At 30.2% G+C, this 21,851-nt stretch overlaps 2 protein-coding genes across 2 annotated transcripts; one reads left to right on the forward strand and one right to left on the reverse strand.

Annotated features, from left to right (window-relative positions):
• Window positions 1–4,276: 4,276 nt before the first annotated feature.
• LOC130451901 (uncharacterized protein K02A2.6-like) lies at window positions 4,277–5,944 on the reverse strand. The gene has a single exon (XM_056791254.1). It carries the CDS (start codon window positions 5,942–5,944, stop codon window positions 4,277–4,279), a length of 1,668 nt encoding a protein of 555 aa, XP_056647232.1.
• Window positions 5,945–8,622: 2,678 nt separating this feature from the next.
• On the forward strand, window positions 8,623–10,077 carry LOC130451902 (probable serine/threonine-protein kinase clkA). The gene is made up of 2 exons (XM_056791255.1): window positions 8,623–8,985; window positions 9,439–10,077. Exons 1-2 carry the CDS (start codon window positions 8,623–8,625, stop codon window positions 10,075–10,077), a joined length of 1,002 nt encoding a protein of 333 aa, XP_056647233.1.
• The last annotated feature ends 11,774 nt before the right edge of the window (window positions 10,078–21,851 follow it).

Below are 21,851 nucleotides of genomic sequence, written 5' to 3' on the forward strand. Positions count from 1 at the left end.
AAATTATAGAGTTGGCAACAATGCAGTTTGTCAATGATCCATTCATTGGCACTTTTGGCGCGACATGATGTATTAATTGTAAGGTTAGCTAGTAGTTTTTCACTCACCACGTTGTGTTATATTTTTGACCAAAAATCAATAAACCTTTTATTTGAAGGATGTTTTAATCTTGTGACAACCTAAAACCGTAACGGGTTCTTAACAGATCATATTTGACTTTGAAAAAAGTTTAAAGAAGAACGAAAAGTAATATCTGGAATCTGTAGGCTGAATTCAATATATGAAAAGATTTTTGAATTATACTTTGATTATAGCAAAAAATGAAATTTGAAGTAGAAATATATCGAATGGAGCACATTGACATTGTGCTTTTTGCATATTTAATAATTTCATCGACGTTATAAAATCTTCCTCAGTTGAAATATCAGAAATTCAGATTAAACATATCATCGGGATATCCTTTCGATTTCTTAGTATCCACGTAACATTCAAAAGAGTTTTTGGAGTAAAATATATGATCATCAGTATGCATACAGGTGTTGTCATAAAATTCCGAAAGTGTTTCCTCGAGGTCTACACACGGTGCATTCCACAAAGCGTTCATTCGTCCAATACAAGAGTTTGTGTAGAAATTTGATGTGGTGGACTGTTATTCCTTATCTCCCATACAGTTCGGATTTAACCTCCAGTAATTTTCACCTCTTCTTAAATTAAAAGAACACTTCACACAACGCTTCAAACTAATCAAAGATTATGTCTAAGTAGAGGTCACACGGTTCGTCAACGGATTGGTACCATCAAATTTCATTGACAAAACTTTTACCCAAATTTCACGCATAAATTCATGGCACTTTTTTACCAAATTAGCTTTTTCGCTACCACAAAGTTCTTGCAAAAAGAAGTACATAACAGGTCCTTTGCTTCGGGTAATTTATCAGTATTCATGTTTGTTCCAATGTCGACATATCCTGTAAATTTTTTTCATCTCTATCCAATCCGTTTGTTATTGTAAATTTGAACCCTAATCAAATTGCATACAATTTCCCTGTCACAAAATTCTTTTACTTTTGGTTTTAGAGCACTTAAAGCTTCTTTGTTCCATCTCGGTGAGCCATCCGCACTTTAATACCATTTTAGGATGGTAACAATGTGTGGTAGATTTATGGAATGTATTACTAGTAAAATTATATGCTCTTGGTGAATAGAAACTTAAGGTTACAGCAAACGTCCTTAACTCTGGAGAATATTTTCTTCACTTCTTGCTTTCAGCATTCTTTCCAAAATTTCATTAGTGCTGCCTGGAATGGAAGCCTAAAAATAAAAGTTTGGCTGTATAAATTTTAGAAGATTAACTTTTATTTGAGACTGGAGGAAAGTTACTTTGCTCTCAATCAAAGTTCGTCAAACACCAAATAAGTGTTTTTTATTTAAATGACGCACAATAGTATTTTTCAGAATACTCATATTTTCTTGGCCTCCTTCGGTGTATCGAAATCAGAACTGATGAGATTTTCAACTGAGTTTCCCGTTTTTTAGGAACCTCAATACCAATGACATTATAAGAACATTCTCCTTGTCGGTTACAAGAGTTAGTCTTACTGTTAGAAGCACTTAAAGTTTCAGATGAGTGAAATAATTCAATTTCTTAAAATTTGGAAGAAGCAGATCTTTCAGACTGATGTAAACTACAAAATATGCATTAACAACATTTTTCCAACAGACAATAAATACTTTTCTGATGTTGAGTCTAAACACGGTTTAATAGCTCCAACTTTAACATAACTATTTGTCTGAAAACAATATTCTCTGTAAATAAGCTAATTCTCTTATCAATTACACATTCTTTTTCAAAAAAATTTTATCAGTATTTCCTTTCCATTGAAAATTGTCTGCTTTGAAATCAGAGCAACAAATTGAACCTTGTATTTACATAAAAAGGGAAAATAATGTTGTTTCAAGTTATCTTTGATATTATTATTTAAATAAAACACGATTAGTTTGAGAACACGTTTTACTTCGATCTTCTATATGTTCTAACCTAACTATCTAAGGATCCCGCTTCCCAACTGTCACTTGTCAGATGACCATAGAACATTCAAGCTAGTACATGGCACTGTGAAGTGTCATATACGTAACATCTCCCCTTTTTGGACTTATATTGAAATAATTGAAATACTAACTAACTAACTAATACTATAAACTAGACATGAAACTAATAATAATATTTTTTCCGCTATGTATAATAGTCTCTTAACCTATTTGGTACATTGACGACCCGACCTGATCTTGTGCATTTGCTATTTGCTTCCTTGACACTTGTACATTCATTTGCCGTTTTATTATTATTAGTTCCACAACCGTTTTCATTATATACATCAGTTCTATTAGACAAACAAGTGTTCTCACTTGATTCATCAGCACTACTAGGTTTACAGTTTATGTTTATATTTTCGTTGTTGTTTGACGCATTTATAACCGTTGGATTTTTTGTATTTTTTAGAAAGGAAGAATTTCTTTTATAAACTCTGCCATTTTCATCACTCACCAAGTATGATCGTGGAGAATTAGTATTTGATAAGACTTTTCCCGGTGTCCAATACCCATTCTTCTTCAATTTAAATAGTATATCTTGATTTTCGTTAAAATCTGAGCTGCTATGTGCAGATTTATCATTATAGCTTTATACTGCCAACTTTCTTTCTACTTTTTTCCCATAGTCGTTAGTGGTTTTGGGTTCCAATAATTTGTTGGATATAGGCAAACCTGTTCTTAGTAACCTGCTTTGTAATAACTCTGAAGGTGAGGCCTCAAGACCACATAGTGGTGTAACTCTGTAATTTAACAAATGAACAAATATTTCTTCATTGTTACACTTTTTCAATAACTGTTTACATATGTGTACGGCTTTTTCAGCCAACCCATTCGATTTTGGGTACGTGGGACTCGTAAAAACACATTGTATATTGTATTGATTACAAAATTCTTTAAATTTAAAGCTGTTGTAGGGATTGTTATCAGATATAAACTTTGCAGGTAACCCAAAATTAGAAAATATTACTTTTAATTGTCTTAAGATTTCATCTATACTTTTTCTTTGTATTTCTTTCAATTCAATCCAATTGCAGTAGTAATCGACTACAACTAAATAATATTTTGATGCGTATTCTAATATATCATACCCCACTATCTCAAATGGATATTTAGGTACCTCGTACGGTGTTAGCGGTTCTTTTATTTTATTTCTGCTGAATTTCTCACATATGCGATACCTTGAAATAAAATTTTCAATATCAGTTATTATACCCGGCCAGTATAATATTTTCCTTGCCCACTTCTTTGTTTTTTCCATACCAAAATGGGATTTATGTAGGTCTCTGGTCATATGATTTTGTAGTTTTTTGGGTATGCAAATTCGCTCATTGAAAAAAAAATTCCATAGCGAACCAGTAGATCGTCTTTTATTTTATAATACTGCTTTAGTTCAGTGTTATCTAATACTTTTTTATCTGGCCAACCTTTAATGCAATATTCAGTAACTTTTTTAAGAGTACTATCATACAAAGTTTCCTTGCTTACCTCAGCTAATCGTCTATTTGTAATGGGTCTTTCAATGTCAATCGTATGGACAACCTCTTCCATTTCACAATCTTCATTTACTTTGTCTTTTATGAATGACCTACTTAAAAGATCAGCTACATACATCTTTGAACCTGGTATGTACTCAACTTCGAAATTATATTTTAAGATTTTCAAGCGCATTCTCTGTAGTCTGGACGTAATTTTATTAATATCTTTTTGCTGAATGCCAATTATTGGCTTGTGATCGGTTTGTACTGTTATCTTATTACCGTAAACAAACGGTTGAAACTTAATTAGACTAAGACAAATTGGTCCATCATTGGGATCCATTAAGTAGTCCATCATAGGCCATATTGCATAAATCAGATAAAAATCTCAATTTTTTTTGTTCTCCGCCATAACCTCAATTTTTACTCGCCAATCAACATGCAACAGTTCTATCAAGCTGTAGTAACAAAATCAGATTCTAGCTAAGAGTAAAACAAAAGTTATCTAACATCATGCCATGCTACTTTGTTATATCAATACGTACCAATTTCAATTTATTTATTTATTTTCACAAAAACGGTTTAGATTCGCAAGAGCGCTTGTAAACAACTGACTATAAGCATCAATCAACCCAACCAATATGGTGGTAGTGTAATATGCGCGGTAAATTTGAAAATATAGCTAGTGGTCCATCATTGGCGGGGGTCCATCATAGGCACATTTCCCCTATGTATTCTAAAGCCATTATTGCCTCTACATATGAATTATCTGGTTTTATCCCCTCTTTGGAATAAACCTGCCCCAAGTATATTACTTCCTTTACTTTGTATTGTAACTTGTTAGCATTAAATCTTACATTAAACTGTTTAGCTCTCTCTAGTACTTTATTCATTATCAAATCATGTTCTTTTTCGTCTTTACCAGCAATTATTAAGTCATCAAAATATATTGGGATATTTAAATCTCCGAAAATTCTTTCATTTACTCGTTGGAAAACTTCTGGACTACATGATAGACCAAAACATAACCTCTTAAAACGATATTTACCGAATGGTGTTATAAATGTGCATAATTTTTGGCTATCTTTGACCAATCCTATGTGATAGAAGGCATATGACATATCTATCACACTGTAGATACTTTTCCCTCTTAATTTTAAGCCTATGTCTTCTGTTGTTGGTACAGGATGCCTATCTATACAAATATACTTATTTAAATGTATAGGGTCTAAACAGATTCTTAACTTGTCTGAATTAGGTTTTTCAACACAAACTATATTACTTAGCCATTCTGAAGGTTCATCGACCTTCTCAATTATATCTTTGTCTACTAACTCATCCAAAGTGTTTTTTAGCTTTCCTTTAAGTTTGTCAGCGACTCTTCTGCAATTACTTACAACTGGTTTGTAACCCTCTTTTAATAAAATCCTATATTTAAACGAAACTTTACCAGTACCTTCAAACAACTTTTTATTCTGATTAATGAAATTTTCTTTAGAATCTCTTTTATTCTTTAAGTTAACTTCATCCAGTTTGCATATTATATTTAATTTTACACAGGTTTTTAATCCAAGAATAGGTTTGCCTCGTATATCTACAACCAAGAATTTTACATTTTGAATATTATTTTTAATTAAACATTTTAAGATTATACTTCCTACAACTCTGATTTTATTGTCGCCATAGGCTATAATACTTTGCTCTGAATGTATTATGTCATTCTCCCTTTCTAATTTTTTTATATAACTTATTGGACGTACATTACATTGAGCTCCAGAATTAACCTTAAACTTAATTACACTATTATCAATACATACATTTTTTGTCCATATTTTTTCAAGTTCTGAATTATCATTGTCATAAATGTTGAATACAGTTAGATTGTTAATAACAAAATCTTCATCACTCGAATCATTTTCATCAACAACATTTACATGTTGATTACTATTTATATTTCTATTGTGACTGTTTTTGCATCCTACAGCAAAATGTCCTTCCAGTCCACACTTAGCGCACTTTTTTCCGAAAGCAAAGCACTTGCCTTTGGTGTGTCTTCTGCCACATTTCAAGCAACTGTACTCTCTTTCGTTATTATTGCCACTGTCGCTAGTACTAGGGTCACCTTGACTGTATCCTCTTCTTCGAATTAAATTCACTTCTTCCTTGTTTAAATCTTTTGCTTGAAGCTTAGTAGCTTCTGTTGTTCTACAAGTGCTTTCTGCAGTTTCCAGATTTAAATTATTTATTCCCAATAGTTTTTCTTGCAAATTATGATCTTGGACCCCTAAAATTATTCTATCTCTTATAAGACTATCTTCTTGAGTTCCAAAATTGCACGGTTTAGCTAATAATTTCAAGTCTTTTATAAAATGATCCATGCTTTCTCCCTCTGCCTGATTTCTTGAGAAAAATTTGAAACGATCAAACGTTTCATTATTGCGTAGTTTACAATAATTATCAAAAGCTTCTATGACTTCTTTGTAATTTCCTTTTTGATCTTCTGATAGACTTAATGTGCTGAATACTTCTATAGCCTCCTCACCAGCGGAGTTTAAAAACAAAGCAATTTTGCGTTCATCTGACTTTCCAATTAATTCGGTTGCTTTTAAGTAAATTAATTGCTAATATATAATATATTAATTGCTCTGTATGTGGACGATTTTTTTATTTTCTCTAGCAACGAAATAAAAGCAAATAATTTAAAAATTGAGTTAAGTTCCAAATTTAAAATTTGTAAGTTGTACATATGTGAGTTGGCGGTTAGTGACAGCACATATCCCCGTATCACTTCATTTTCCATTCTGATTTGCTGAATTGTTGTACTGCAAGCTGGAATTTACCTATGCTATTGTTTTAAAAAATATATATTCTGGTGTACTTATCTAATACTCCATACACTTTTAGAATTCTTCACTTTGCTTCTGTTTTTCGAATAAAATGTTCTTTCGAAAAATTAACCAGATAACTTCATTTTGTGCCAGTATTATTTTCCCATAATATGGTCAGTGCAAGAGTTTACACTTTTGAATACAGCTTGATTTTGGGCAGTTTGTCATTTAGTTATTATCCAGAATAATTCTAACTATGAGCTTAGTCCAAATGCCAGTTTTTACAAATATTTGTTGATAGTTTGATAATTATCTTATAGTATTTTGGAATACTCTCATCATTCTAGATTTTTTCAAGAGTGAGTGGAATATTGCTGTTGAAAGAAATGTTTTCATTTTCATCAATGGTATCTACTTTTGGGGTAATCAGAGTATATATATATATATATATATATATATATATATATATATATATATATATATATATATATATATATATATATATATATATATATATATATATTGAAATGATCAGAAATCTAAAAGCAAGTAGGTACATAATGAAAATTTATAATTTATTGAGATTAGTTTTACTAAAGATAATAATTAAACTAAGGCAAAAAATCGATAAAAAAATAAAAGAAATTGAATTGATATTTGCAAGTTAATTAATTATAGTTATTTTATATATAAGGAATTATTTATTAAAAATGATATATTCTAAAGGATTGCATATTTACAAATCATAATTTGTATCATAGAATAATGTTATTAATTATAAATTAATATAAAACTTAGTGGAAGATTGATTTTTTTAAAAAAATATATGAAACTGTTGCCAAAAGGACCCATAATAGTGAAAATTCATAAACTATTAATGAAATAAAAGTTTATTTAAAAACATAAATATAAGATCTGACAAGTGTTTGTCATTGTGACATTGTGAGGAGACAAGAGCAAAAGTCTAGTGAGTCATATGATATGGTTGCTAAAGAGATAAAAAAAAGAGGATCATTATTTATTTAAAAAAAAGTAGTATCAGCAGAAAAGAGAATGGGGAGTGCAAAGTTATAAGAAATAGAAGTTAAATTTGAATCAAAATACAAAATAATTGCGAATTATTAAAGATGAATGGAAGATAAATATCTGTACTGAAGAAAATCTAACGAGTTAAAGATTTGTTACTAATCCAATGAGTGGAAGATTTGTTACTGACAATTCACAGAAGTAAATACAAGTTTTAGATCTGATATTGCAAGATATTATTATCTCAGGTCAGTTCCTTCACGTATTATTGGCCAATAATAATAATAATAACAATAATAATAATAATAGTAATAATATAAAATAATTTATAAAAAAAAAAGAAAAAAAAGGAATATTACCTATACTTACGTTGACAATGGATAAAATTCCTTATTTGTGAGGTTAAGATTCCTTTTCCGTAGAAATAATATGAATTGTGTAGTATAATTAAATTTTTGTTCAATGTATCATATGTAATCCTTCCACAGAAATAGAACTTCTTGATTATATCATATAAAATTGACATCATTCTTTTTTATATTTTCCTTATATTGTACATCTAAATAATAGAATATTCATCTGAGTTGATTTATAACAGAGAACTGTGTAGAATTATCAAATTAGAGGAACGGCTAACTTCAGGTTAGACTCATAGGCGTACTCAACTACATTTTATTAAACTTTATTTGAATTAAAAATAGTACAATTAACTTTTAACATAAAACTTTTCTTGTTTTGTTAAAAAGAAAAACATCCATAAGTTATTTATTTATGCCAGAACTAAAAGAGAGAATGAGTTTCATGCCCGGCAAATAACGTGCTAGCGACAACAATAAAAAATTAAAAACAATAATAGATGTAGAAATAAATAATTACAAATTGGCGCCCAACGTGGGGCTCAAATAAAACGAAAAACGTGGGGCTCACATAATAATAATAACACATCACTAAAAATAAAAATAAACAAAGAAATCATGGAAAGAAAAATGAACTTAAGAAATGGAAAACAGGTAGGTACAGAACGAAGATCAGAAGAGGAAAACGAAGAACGAAGGCATAGAAGTGGTGATTTTGAGGTGAAGTATTTAGAACAAGGAAGAGAACAATCAGATGGAAATGTGATAGAGGATGAATTGGAATAACAGGAGGATAGGAGACAACAAAGAAACAATAATGATCAATTAATGGAATTTTTGATTAGTATGAGGGAAGAAATTAAACAAGATATGAATAATATGAGGGGAGATTTTAATGAAAAGATGGATAATATTAATGGAAATATGAATAGATTGGAGAGGAAAATTGAAGAGGTTAAAATTGAAGGTTTGAAGGAAATTAAGAAACTTAGACAAGAAAATGAAGATTTTAAAAAAAGAATTGATAAGGTGCAAGAAAATATGGAACATCAAAATAAGAATCTAAGAATGGAGATCCAAGAAAATGGGATCAAAATCAGAGAAGAATTTGAAAAAAAGGTAGTGGAAGAGGTTCAAGCATTAGGAAAATGCATAGAAGAAAATTTACCAGAAACAATACTAATGGAAGTTACAAGACAAAATGAAGAAGTAATGCAGGAATATCAAGAAAATTTCAATAAAAAAATTAAAGACTTAGATGTTAGAGTAGAAGAAAAAACAGGGACATGCGCTAAAAGAAATGAGACTATAGGCAAGCAATTTAATAGGGAATTGGAGGAGATGAATAAGAAATTGCGGGAAACTGTGGAAGATATAGAAGATAAAATAAGACAAAATGGAGGAGGCATAATGTGTACAGGAAATGTGGAATTAGGGGTAAAATTTGATGGAAATATAAATACAATTCATCCTAAAGTTTTTATGAAAATAGTGAAGAGTAAAATGAAAGGAATAAAGGATTTGATGGAGATGAAAATAATAATTAGGGGAATGTTATCAGGACATGCACTAATGTGGTTTTGCAATAAAGAAGAGCAGATTATAGATATGGAAGGTTTTGAAACACAATTTTTAATGTATTTCTGGGGGGAAATTCAACAGGCCAATTTTCGAGAACGGTTGTATTTCGGAAATTTTGACTACAATAAAAATAAAAATTTAAATTCTTATGCTATGCAACTCTATAATATAGCACAATATCTAGAACCAGCAATGAAGGAGGAAGAATTAGTTTTATATGTAGGAAGACATTTTAATGCTGAGATGTCTGAAACGATAGTTCTACATAATATAAAGACTATGGATAATATGTCAAGTTATTTACAAAGAGTTGAAAGGAGTATACAAAATGGAAACGGAATTAATAGATATCAAAGTGAAAATAGATATGAAGATATACGAAATGATAGACGGGGTGAAAATGGAAATGGATTTTTTAGAAAAGATCATTACGATAGATATGGGAATACAAATTACGAAAACAGAAGATATCAAGGAAATGTGGACAGGAATTTTGGAAATGGAGACAGAGGAAGATATAATGGACAGAATAATTTCAGGAATAATAGTCACAGAAACAGGGATGATTTCAATAGACAATATGACAGGGGAGTTTATAATGGAAATAGAGGTAGGAATTTGCAGCAACAGGATAGGGGTAATTTCAGAAGAGATGAGTACAATTTTGATAGGGATCAAAGATCTGATAATAACAGGGATAATAATGCCGGATCAAAATAGTTAACATTATGACAAATAATTGAAGAATAATTTGATATTTAATAATGAGTTATTTGTAGAATTAGATTAATGTTAAATTAAAATTGTATGAATGGGTATTATGATGATTTTATTTAACATACTGTGATAATTAATGAGATATTATGAAAAGTAAATGAAGAAACTGACGAAATATGATATAGGTTAATTGTAGGATGATTGAGTTTTATTGTTATTAATGATATAATATTATAATAAAAAAATAAAGATATATGAATAATTATAGAATTGAAAAGAGAGAAATAAGAATATGATGATAATATTGAAAAATGCGAATTATTAAATAAAAGGGGAAATTATAGAAATGGGGGGAGAAATATGAAAATTATTATTATAATAATATTACGAAATAAACGATAATTATAGGAATAGAGAGAATAGTATAAAGTAGGAAAAAGATAATCACAGTATTTTAAATAAGAATGTTGATTAATTGAAATTGGATTGATGGATAAAAGAATGGAAATAGAAACTACAGATATATTAAAGAAATTGAGTTTGAAGACTTCATACAATTATTAGTGATAGGGAGTTTTATACATTATTAAATAGATAATTTAATTGGAATTCATAAAGAATTGATTATGGATAGTGAAATTATAAATTTTAATTATGGGGGGGAATTGAAATGATCAGAAATCTAAAAGCAAGTAGGTACATAATGAAAATTTATAATTTATTGAGATTAGTTTTACTAAAGATAATAATTAAACTAAAGGCAAAAAATCGATAAAAAAATAAAAGAAATTGAATTGATATTTGCAAGTTAATTAATTATAGTTATTTTATATATAAGGAATTATTTAATAAAAATGATATATTCTAAAGGATTGCATATGTACAAATCATAATTTGTATCATAGAATAATGTTATTAATTATAAATTAATATAAAACTTAGTGGAAGATTGATTTTTTTAAAAAAATATATGAAACTGTTGCCAAAAGGACCCATAATAGTGAAAATTCATAAACTATTAATGAAATAAAAGTTTATTTAAAAACATAAATATAAGATCTGACAAGTGTTTGTCATTGTGACATTGTGAGGAGACAAGAGCAAAAGTCTAGTGAGTCATATGATATGGTTGCTAAGGAGATAAAAAAAAAGAGGATCATTATTTATTTAGAAAAAAAAGTAGTATCAGCAGAAAAGAGAATGGAGAGTGCAAAGTTATAAGAAATAGAAGTTAAATTTGAATCAAAATACAAAATAATTGCGAATTATTAAAGATGAATGGTAGATAAATATCTGTACTGAAGAAAATCTAACGAGTTGAAGATTTGTTACTAATCCAATGAGTGGAAGATTCGTTTTTGTTCAATGTATCATATGTAATCCTTCCACAGAAATAGAACTTCTTGATTATATCATATAAAATTGACATAATTTTTTTTTATATTTTCCTTATATTGTACATCTAAATAATAGAATATTCATCTGAGTTGATTTATAACAGAGAACTGTGTAGAATTATCAAATTAGAGGAACGGCTAACTTCAGATTAGACTCATAGGCGTACTCAACTACATTTTATTAAACTTTATTTGAATTAAAAATAATACAATTAACTTTTAACATAAAACTTTTCTTGTTTTGTTAAAAGGAAAAACATCCATAAGTTATTTATTTATGCCAGAACTCAAAGAGAGAGTGAGTTTCATGCCCGGCAAATAACGTGCTAGCGACAACAATAGAAAATTAGAAACAATAATAAAGGTAGAAATAAATAATTACAATACATATATATATATTTACAAATGTATAAACGAAATTATAAGTAACATGTTACATGTTTTGCGAAATTTATCAATGCAAAGGTGATAACAATATAACGACTTTTTTGTGATGGTTACTGAGCAGTTATATATTTTTTTCATTCTTGCTCCACCATAATAGCTATGAAAGTTGAATTGGCAACCCAAAATTTGAGTAAAATTACAACAGATGTCCTTCTTTACTTATCGAGAACAGATATTCCTTAACGGTTTTCTGAAAGAAAATGTTTATATGCTAATGCCTGAAGGGCTTGTTTGTTCGGATAATGATAAATGCGTGAAACTAGAAAAGGCAACATATGGGCTAAAACAGTGATCTAAGACTTGGAATGATCGTGTGAATGATGTTTTAATTGAATTAAATTATGAAAGATCAAAAATTGAACCTTGTATTTACATAAGAAGGGAAAATAATTTAATCACAATAATTGCTCTGTATGTGGACGATTTTTTTTATTTTCCCTAACAACGAAATAGAAGCAAATAATTTAAAAATTGAGTTAAGTTATTATTAGATATTATGTTAAGAAAAAGTTAATAAATAGTCGTGTCAGGATTTTACTGATTACCTGAAAGGAAACCACGTCGCGTTTTATTCCTCTAAAACATTAAATTATTTTAATTAATACATGAGTAAACGAATAAAAGAATATATGAAAAAATGAGGAACTATTCTTGATTATACTCCAGTAAACTTTCCATAACTTAATGGAAAAGTGGATTGAGGGTAAACCACCGAAACTAAGTAATCTAAATGTATTTGGCTTATGCCAAAAATTTAAAAAAAAACCTCAGAATTTGGCAAGAGAAATAAAAAACTTCAGGTGATAGGATACTCGAATGGATATCGGCTCTGGAATAAAATTGATATACATAATATAAAAATAATAACTCGGATATTAGAAGATAATGAAGAGAGCAGAAGTCAAAAACAAGATGAAAGTAATGTGAAGAAGAGCCAACAAAAACAATCTTAATTCATGAAGAAGCTTGAACAATCTTGACAGCACTTCACCTCTTGAGAGCCACCGTACTTCACAATGAAGCTTTGTGCTCACTTCACATTTGTAGCTATAAAATTATCTAAATCAAAATCTTTAAAATGTTTTATAGCTGAAATTATAACCCGTTCGTACCGTGGATTTTCATCAGAACCACCATCGTATGTGAAAATAAATACAGGTTTTACAAAACCTTCTCTAGTTCTCAATAAGTTTTCGAAAGTCGGTACTTCAGAAAGCTTATGAATGTCAATAGCATGAGTTTCTGCATTGGAAGATGAATGTTTTCCACTACGAATTGCTATGAATGCAGGAACAGAGTACGTCACAGCTTCAGGTGATCCTTCACCATCTTTCTTGATTAGAATGCCCGCATAAACAGATATAATAAGTTTATGTATCTCAGCGACTACAAAATCATGATCTGGCAATTGGACACGGCAATCAAGATGCATTAATATTGGTGCTTGAGCGTTAACTGCTGTAATGCCTAAAGGTACACGTGCTTTATCATCCATCATCGATAAAAAAAACTTGGTCCGGACCCAGAATTGAAGCTACAGATTCAAGATTTCGTATAGTAGCGGTACAAAATTTGCATTCTTTATGCTTTTAATGTAACGTAGAGTCTGGTTTACAAAGCTTGACAGGAACGGTTACGACATGTTTTTTACCTTCCTCTGTATTTACTCGCTTGGGAAGAAGTCTCAAATACAATTCTGAGCGACTGATAGTAGAGCCTTGCTTAAATAGTTCAGCTTGCAAGTCGTCTAATGTCTTACAACATCTTATAACTTCAGTACGACGGCGATCATCAGCTGCGCCCCCACCATTATTACTTCAAGTAAACTGGATTGATTTTCCTCAACTCTAGGCCGACCAAAAGTATTTCGAAGTTTAAGAGCAGTTGCTACATCATGATTATTTTCACAGTTCTAAAATTTTTTGTTTTTTAGTATCACGACTTTTTTAGGCGTTCCGCTGCGTCGAGATTTCTTTTTAATGATGTTTTTCTGCTTGTTGTTATTTTTTTGGTAGCATCATCTATCGCTATACCAGCATCACGTGCTAATACTAAGCTATTGATTTCAGATTCGAGTACTATTTGAAGTGATTGACATCTACTCGATTCTGTCATAACATTTTTAATTTATTCTGAATTACTCAGTTTACTGTCTTCCTGTAATAAAAAGTAAACATGTAATATATTTAATAATAAAATATAATAATAACTATTTTATAATAATCTAAATTAAAGATGTTTAAATGATTTAGCCTAATTAGTTGTACCATAAATTTTGTATTTACTTTACTGTCTTGTGGCTTTACTAGTGCTAATGCTTTTGATGAAGAAGGATTCTTTGAGAAAAAACCCAAAAGTGTCCCCTTTTTTTTGTTCAGTTTCACTTGTAATTCTTTAATTTTTGATTCTGTCTTATCTTCAATGTTATCATTATTTTTTAATATTTTCCATCAGGCGTTATCTTCTTCTTGTATGATTTGTTTTTTTTTTGTCACATAGCATTTAATAAATTAAAAATGTTAAAACAATTAAACTGAGAAGACTATGACTGCCACTCGGCAAAAGTCAATCGTGAGTCACTGCACTTGTCGAATGTCTCGCAAACAACCGACTGCGGAACGATAGAAAAGCGGGCGAGCACTCGCCGACGACTTAAACCTATTTAAATCCTTAATACCATGAGAGATTATCTCATAGCGAAAATGCTAAAGTATTGATTAATATAGATAAAGTTCGTAAATTTTTTAAATGTTCATTTCGGATCCAAACTTTGCGTTTTAGTATTTTAAATTTTAACATGTGACGTCACAAAACTATTGACCCCCTCATGCCCCTTGTCAAACGATGTCACACTTCGGTGATACTCTCCCTCCCCGTTAAGGTGTGACGTACTTTATGGATGGCCCCGTAGTAAATGCAGCACACAAATTGTCCTCACGTATTTTATGAAATAATCATTACTTTTCCCCTTTTGTTTTCTATCATCATCTTCATTAGCCATTCGAAGTATTATCTGATCTGGAATTGTCAGTATTGGTATTGCCATTCGTTTTCTTAATGCTTATTTGACACAACTCAATTCGTCAGTCTTCAATCCATTCAAACGTTTATTCTATAATTCTATCCATTCAGATTTGAGATCATTATTGGAGGTATCTACGGCTTCATTATCCAATTCTTCATACTTATACATTTCGAAATTATGCATGATTGAAACAATTAAGTTCAGAAAGAAATCATGTTCATACACGTTACAAACGATAAGCATTCTTACATCTTTTCAGCATCATTTTCCTCATATATAATATTTGAGAACTTCGTCTACTCACGTGCAAGCACCAATAAAATGCTAACCCTATTTTTAACATATGTTTATTCGTAGATAAGGTTGTAAAGTACCAGCGGGACTTATTCGATTCAGTTAAGCACGTCTCAATTTCCCTCTAGTAATTTTTGAATATGTGGCGGGTCTATAGATCTATAATGTACAAAATGTTTAACGATATAGTTACAGAGGGAAAACGGATAGGTTTAGAAATCAGTGAAGACAAAATAAAAATAATGAGCTTTGGAAGCAATATCAAAAGGTGAAAGTTGGCGCGTATGAATTTATGGAAGTAAAAAATTCAAGTACCTTGGCGTCATGATCAATAATAGAGGACTCAGGAATATTGAAATTGAAGAAATTATTGAAAAGTAAACTACTCACAAAAACGATCGAAGAACGATGATAAAGCCAGAAGTGGTTTACTCAGCTGAAACAATAACATTTACTAGAAATTCTGAAGAAATATTGATAATAAATGAAAGAAAGATAAGAACAAAATGGGATCACGAAAAATTACGTATCAGATAACAACTAACCAAAAAATAACAGACAAAATCAAACGGCGAAGATAATGCAGAAAAAATCAAAACTCGGCGAGTTGAGTAGTTGGGGCGTGTATTGAAAAAAGGAACAAAATCTATAGCATTCAATATGATGCAATGGATCCGAGTGGTAGAAAAATACAGGCTTAGGATAGAAAGGTTAAAAGAAGTGAAAGGTGACCTAAGCAAAGAAGTTATAAACTGGCAGGAAAAGACAGGAAATAAGAAGTTGTGTCGGAGAATAACAAGAGGATCTGGAGAGAATGTTTGTGGCGCAGCACCATCCTGAAAAAAAACGAGAACGCGACTAAACTATACTAGAGTGAACCATTTGTTGATTGTTTGAAAGAAAGATTTCAAGGACAGGAGTTCTCTGAAACAGTACCTCCCTTTGAAACGTAGAAAGCGAGGAATAAAAATATGGGAGCCCTGTGATCCCAAAACAGGCTGCACATATGATTTCAATATTTAATGTGGAAAGGATGCCAACAGAGATACCGAATCCACTCTTGAAGAATCAGTCGTCACTAAGCTTTCGACTTCAATAAAAGATCCAGAGGTTAGTTTATGTTTTGATCGTTTTTTTACGTCGACGAAATTAATAAACAACTTTCCATTTGCTTGTGTTGGCACAGTGATTGGCAATCGCAGAAACATACCTAGAAAAGAAACAGGGGTGAAGCTGACTTTGTCCATAATCCATTGTGGAAAGATACAAAAGAAGTAACGCTGCTTTCAAAGTGTCATGGAAATCATATGACCTTTGTGAACAGAAAAGAAAAAGATGGGATTAAAAAGGAAATTCCTTGTCCTGAAATTGTGGCCAATAACAATAAGTTCATGGGGGGTGTTAATATTTTTGACCTATTAATTGGTATTTATGACATGGATCGTAAGTCTTTGAAGTGGTAGAAAAAAGTTTTTCACCGTTTGCTTATGATCAGAGCGGTAAATGCATGTATTATTTGGAGAGAAACAGATCATAAGAAAATTTCTTTCCAGGATTTTCTGGAGGAGTCAATGATTTCTGACGTTCGAAAATCTGCCTAGAAAACGCCAATAAGGCAGACCAACAAAATCTCCCAAAGGGTGATGAATGTTGGGGATCATGAAAGACCAACTCGTAGGAGATGTTACAGTTGAAAAAAATAAGAGAGAAAAACGCACAACAACCTTCTGCTCAACTTGCAATGTTCCTCTGTGCAAAAATTGTTTTTTTAGTTTTCATTTGTTGTAAAGAAAATTATAATGAATTGCTTTTACTAGCTAGATGCAAAGATGAACTTCACAACCCTAAATGATGTTTTTTATATCATATCGATATTCAATTTATTTCTATTGTTCCATATTAAGTTTATTAAAAAAATCTATATCAGTATAATTCGTATCGCTAATTTTTTCTATTGTAATCAAAATGTAATTATAATTCCTGTTACATTCCATTTGTTTTTATTTGATGTTCATGTGTCAACTATCAAACATAAAAAATTATGGGCGTTAGCAAAGAAAACAAATCGAAAACGTTGGAAAATTAATAAAAATAAAAAAGCAAAAATTCATAAACAAATTATCCTTCAAATGGTTTCTATGTATTTTTCGTTTATCAACTTCGCACTTAAATAGAAAATAGCTAAAATTTTTCTAATTTCACTTTGACTGGAAATAAGAAGAAGAAACAGTTTTCATTGCAAAATCCTAAGAATGGGAGCTCGGAAACTTTGATCTAAATCTCGTTGTAGGCTAGGATTCGCAATCAACTGATAGGTGATCTTCTTCGGGTTATAGTTTCGTGAAATCAGAAACATTGGAATATTATTTGTAGATAATGATACTTCAAGATATAAAAAGCAATTAGCCCTTCTCACCACAAATGTTGTTTATCAAGGTTTCTTTGTCCTCCGAAAAGGTTTTCCTTGACACTATTCAACAACAATCATATATAAAGGAGAATAAGCTATATTGTACTAAGTCAACTTCATCAGATTAATGATGCCAGGTCATGTTACTGAGCGTTGGTATGTTACCTAATTGTTCCTTGAGAGCGTCAGAAAATTAAAAAATCCTGCCATCTATTATTGGTTTCCTAAATTTAAACGTGGTCGAACAGACACCGATCAAGGTGAACGTTGTGGTCGTCCAATTGAGATGGTTACTCCAGAAAACATCAAAAAAGTCTACAAATTGGTTCTATCTAATCGTAAAATAAAATTGCGTGAGATAGCTAAGGCCTTAAACATATTAGAAGGCCGTGTGTTTATAATTATGCATGAGCATTTGAGTATGAAAAAATTTATTACAAAGTGGATGCCGCGTTTACTCACAGTCGATCAAAAATAACATCATCTGAGTGGGTGAACCAAGTCGGAAGCACCCAAAGGTGCAATAGTTAGCTGGAATGCGCATGGAATATTGTTCATCGACTATCTCCAAAATGGAGATCGTTTGATTACAAAAATCAAGGATAAGTCGCAGAAAAAAACAATGTTCTACCAAGATAATGTACCGATTTAGAAGTCGATGGCAACTATGGTTAAATTGAACGAATTACACTTTGAATTGGTTCATCATCCACCGTATAGTCTAGAGTCTAGACTGTTTCGAGGCAAAAGACAAATTCTACACGAACGGCTCGGAGAAGTTAGAGAAGCTTTGGAAGTATTTTATTGCTCTTGAAGAAGATTACATTTTTGAATAATATCGATTTTTGGCAAAAAATGTGTTTTTCTTAGTTGGTCTCACGACTGCGGATTTTTCTTATATTTTTTATCTTCTAATTCATCAACTGATAGATAAGGAAAACATCTCCTTATTAACATTAATTTAAAAATACATAGCCTTTCCATCGAATTATGATATCGATGTTTGAGAATGTTTTAGAACTTGAAAATACCACTTGAATGTTATCTTAAATCCCATATATTTGAAACTTAACTTTACATATTGGATTTACTGGATACCTAATAAGTCTGTTTAAAATAAATGTCTACTGATTTACTCAGATGTAGAATTACTAAACTATTGACCAAATGAACACACTTTATAGTCTCACGCTACACCAACATTTTCCCTTGCACTAACAATTGGGATTAAAACTATGATAATTTTTATAGTTATAGTGAAATTAATCAATTTGTATCCAAAAACAATCCGAAATTAGATCAAATGCTTCTTTGATTATTGAATATTTGAATCCATTGTTTGTTCGATAATCTAATTACACTGTTGTTGGAACGTACACTATTATAACAATTTTTAGTTCTCCGTCCGGCCAAATACTATGGGACTAACGTTATTATGAATTATCAAATCATAAACAGTGTACATACCTATGTCAAAAAAAGCAAAGTTACTTCCTAACGTTGAATCCGACATTTCAAAAAAGATGAATACCACCAGTTGCAATGTTTCATCTGAGTTTTCTCAACAAAATGCAGAGCATGTTAAAAAAATAAATAGATCGAATGAAGAAATTATTCCTCAAGAAAACAAAATTAATAAGACGGAACAAATGGAAAACAGAACTGGAAAATCATATCATAATAACGCAGATGATGAGGTAGATCCAGACAATCTACAAGCGATTATGAAGCATGAAATCATGAAACACATTTGCGATTATGCACTATTAATATACAAGGATTAAGGACACAAGTTGTTACAAAGATAAAGAACGAAAAATCAATGATGTAGAAATACAAAATTGTTGCTTTTGTTCCATTTAAACTTGTATTATTTTTATTCATAGTTTTGGTTTTACTTATTATAAACGAATTCTTAATAAAGTTACTGTGACATTTAATGTGTGTTCATTCAAACAACGTAACAAAAAAGTCTAATTGTAGGTAACTAAAAAAAATTTTTGACTAAGAAACAACATGAAGTACTTGAAATGTATTTTTCTAATTTTGAACTTTTTACTAAATTACTAAGTATAACATTTTTTCGATACTGGTTTTTGTAGCTCATTTTGCAGATTATAACTTCTAAATAAAGAACGATTTCTCTATCCTCCGTGGTTCAAGCTCTATTTTGCGCATTCTCAAGCATGCGTACTGTAGACAAAGTGTCGCGAACGAGAGAAAAAAAGAATATTGTCCATATAGGAGTATTACATACAAGTATATGAAATGGACACATATACGATCTATCGTAATACAGGTTGTACTACACCAAATTCCAGCTAATAAGAAGTTTAAGTTGTTAGTGAATATTCACAATTGTAAAGTAGAAAAAAGAGCAGTAATTTTAATTCAACAATCTCTTAATAATTATGAACTCGTGGTTGAGTTACCCTAAGAAAACTTCAATAATTTGATGTTTAGGGTTGAAGTAAAATAGAAACAAGTAGCTGTTGTATTGGAGATAGCAGTAGAGCACTTCAATACATATTGTAAAAAAAAGTTATCACATCTTAATTGTACAACAAATAAATTAGATCATTTATAGAATTTTTATTTCAATTATTCAACAATTATTTTTAATAGGTGACATTTATTAATTTCAATTATAATATTTTTCTTGTTCTGGTTGATTCTTGATAATGTTAACAAAAAGAGTTCTCACTACATATTTTGAGAAAGATTCAACAACTCCAAGCTAAATACAAAAACTTTTAGAAAGAAGCAAAGACTAAGTTATTTGATGTTTTCCATGTGACCCAATGTGTTTTGCAGACTAAATCTATTGTAGTGTCAGGCAGCAAAAGCAAGCGAAAATTACAGCCAGAAAAATGTATCGATTCTTATAATGTGTACTTTAGTGATTACAGTATTCATGTAAACTCAAAAAGTCTCTGAACCAACAACTTATATCAGTAGCCAATCTACTGATAGAAGTAAAAAAATTTGAAAAAAAATATTAATGGAAGAGGAAACTGAAATTATGGAAAGAAATGAAGCACGTTAGAGTAGCACAGTAGATTCTTATAAATCTTCAAATTAAAAGATTTAAATTCTTAATTGTTTTTTTAATATTATATATTATATTTACACAACTTCTTATTTCTTAGACCTTTTTATATGTTTTCCGTGATAATTTTTTTTTGATTTTTGTTTGTAATAACATGTTACTTCCGTCAATTTGCATAATTCTATTAATTAATAAATCACCTACATCATGAATATCAAAATACAAAAATAAATATTGTATTAAAATTAATGAAATAGTACTAAAAATATTTTATGAACCATTAAAAGAAATCTTTACTATATTTATTTACAGAAAGCTTATTTATGATTAATTTCTATCAACTGCCTTAATAATTCTACTACCGCGTTCCCTACGTGGGAAATCATACCGGCTAGACAACAAACAAAGCAGCCACGTTCCACATCAAGATATGCTGCAATAGGAAAAGATTATTTCTAATATGGTTTACAAATAAGGAACAAAAAAGCTATCAATGATAAAGAATATTATGGATTAGGGAAGGGTGTGCTGGTGAAAATAATTAAAGATGTTAATATTTGCAATATTTGTCTTTTATTTAAACTAGAGTTTTTGAGGTGTTATTACAAGTTTAAGTATCAGAAAGAATTAACTACATACAATTATGGAATATTTTAAATCTGTATGTTATATTCTATTGCAACATTTTTTGATATGGTACGTGGCTGTGGTGCTTGTGGCCTACCCTATAGGCTGAAGTAATACTCAACGTAGGAAACGTTGACAGATATCAAGAATAAGATGTACTAGCGTAGGTCTAAATAACGTTTCTCTTTTTAACGATACGTATTGGAAGAGGACAGTGTATTGCCAACCCTTCAACGTCTTAAAGAAGCCACTTTGTTTCATTAGAAGTTTAAATGTGAAATATGTTAATCATAGAATTATCACTGCTGTTTTTACAAAATATTTAGCATACCCTAATTATAAAATCACATTTTTCAACGCCAATGTGTGAATATCGAGTTTCTTCGTGGAAACGGTAATAAACTACTGTGGATAGGTATATCATATTTGACTTTGAAAAAAGTTTAAAGAAGAACGAAAAGTAATATCTGGAATCTGTAGGCCGAATTCAATATTTGAAAAGATTTTTGAATTATACTTTGATTATAG

This window comes from Diorhabda sublineata, chromosome Y (genome assembly GCF_026230105.1).
Source record: "Diorhabda sublineata isolate icDioSubl1.1 chromosome Y, icDioSubl1.1, whole genome shotgun sequence".
Classification (NCBI taxonomy): Eukaryota; Metazoa; Arthropoda; class Insecta; order Coleoptera; family Chrysomelidae; genus Diorhabda; species Diorhabda sublineata.

Bases quoted from the DNA above. Each gene is read 5' to 3' on its own strand.
- LOC130451901 (XM_056791254.1), bottom strand. From the start codon at position 5,944: ATGGATCATTTTATAAAAGACTTGAAATTATTAGCTAAACCGTGCAAT.
- LOC130451902 (XM_056791255.1), top strand. From the start codon at position 8,623: ATGAGGGAAGAAATTAAACAAGATATGAATAATATGAGGGGAGATTTT. The intron at 8,986-9,438 runs GTAATGCAGGAA...GAAATTCAACAG, and splicing joins TTACAAGACAAAATGAAGAA to GCCAATTTTCGAGAACGGTT.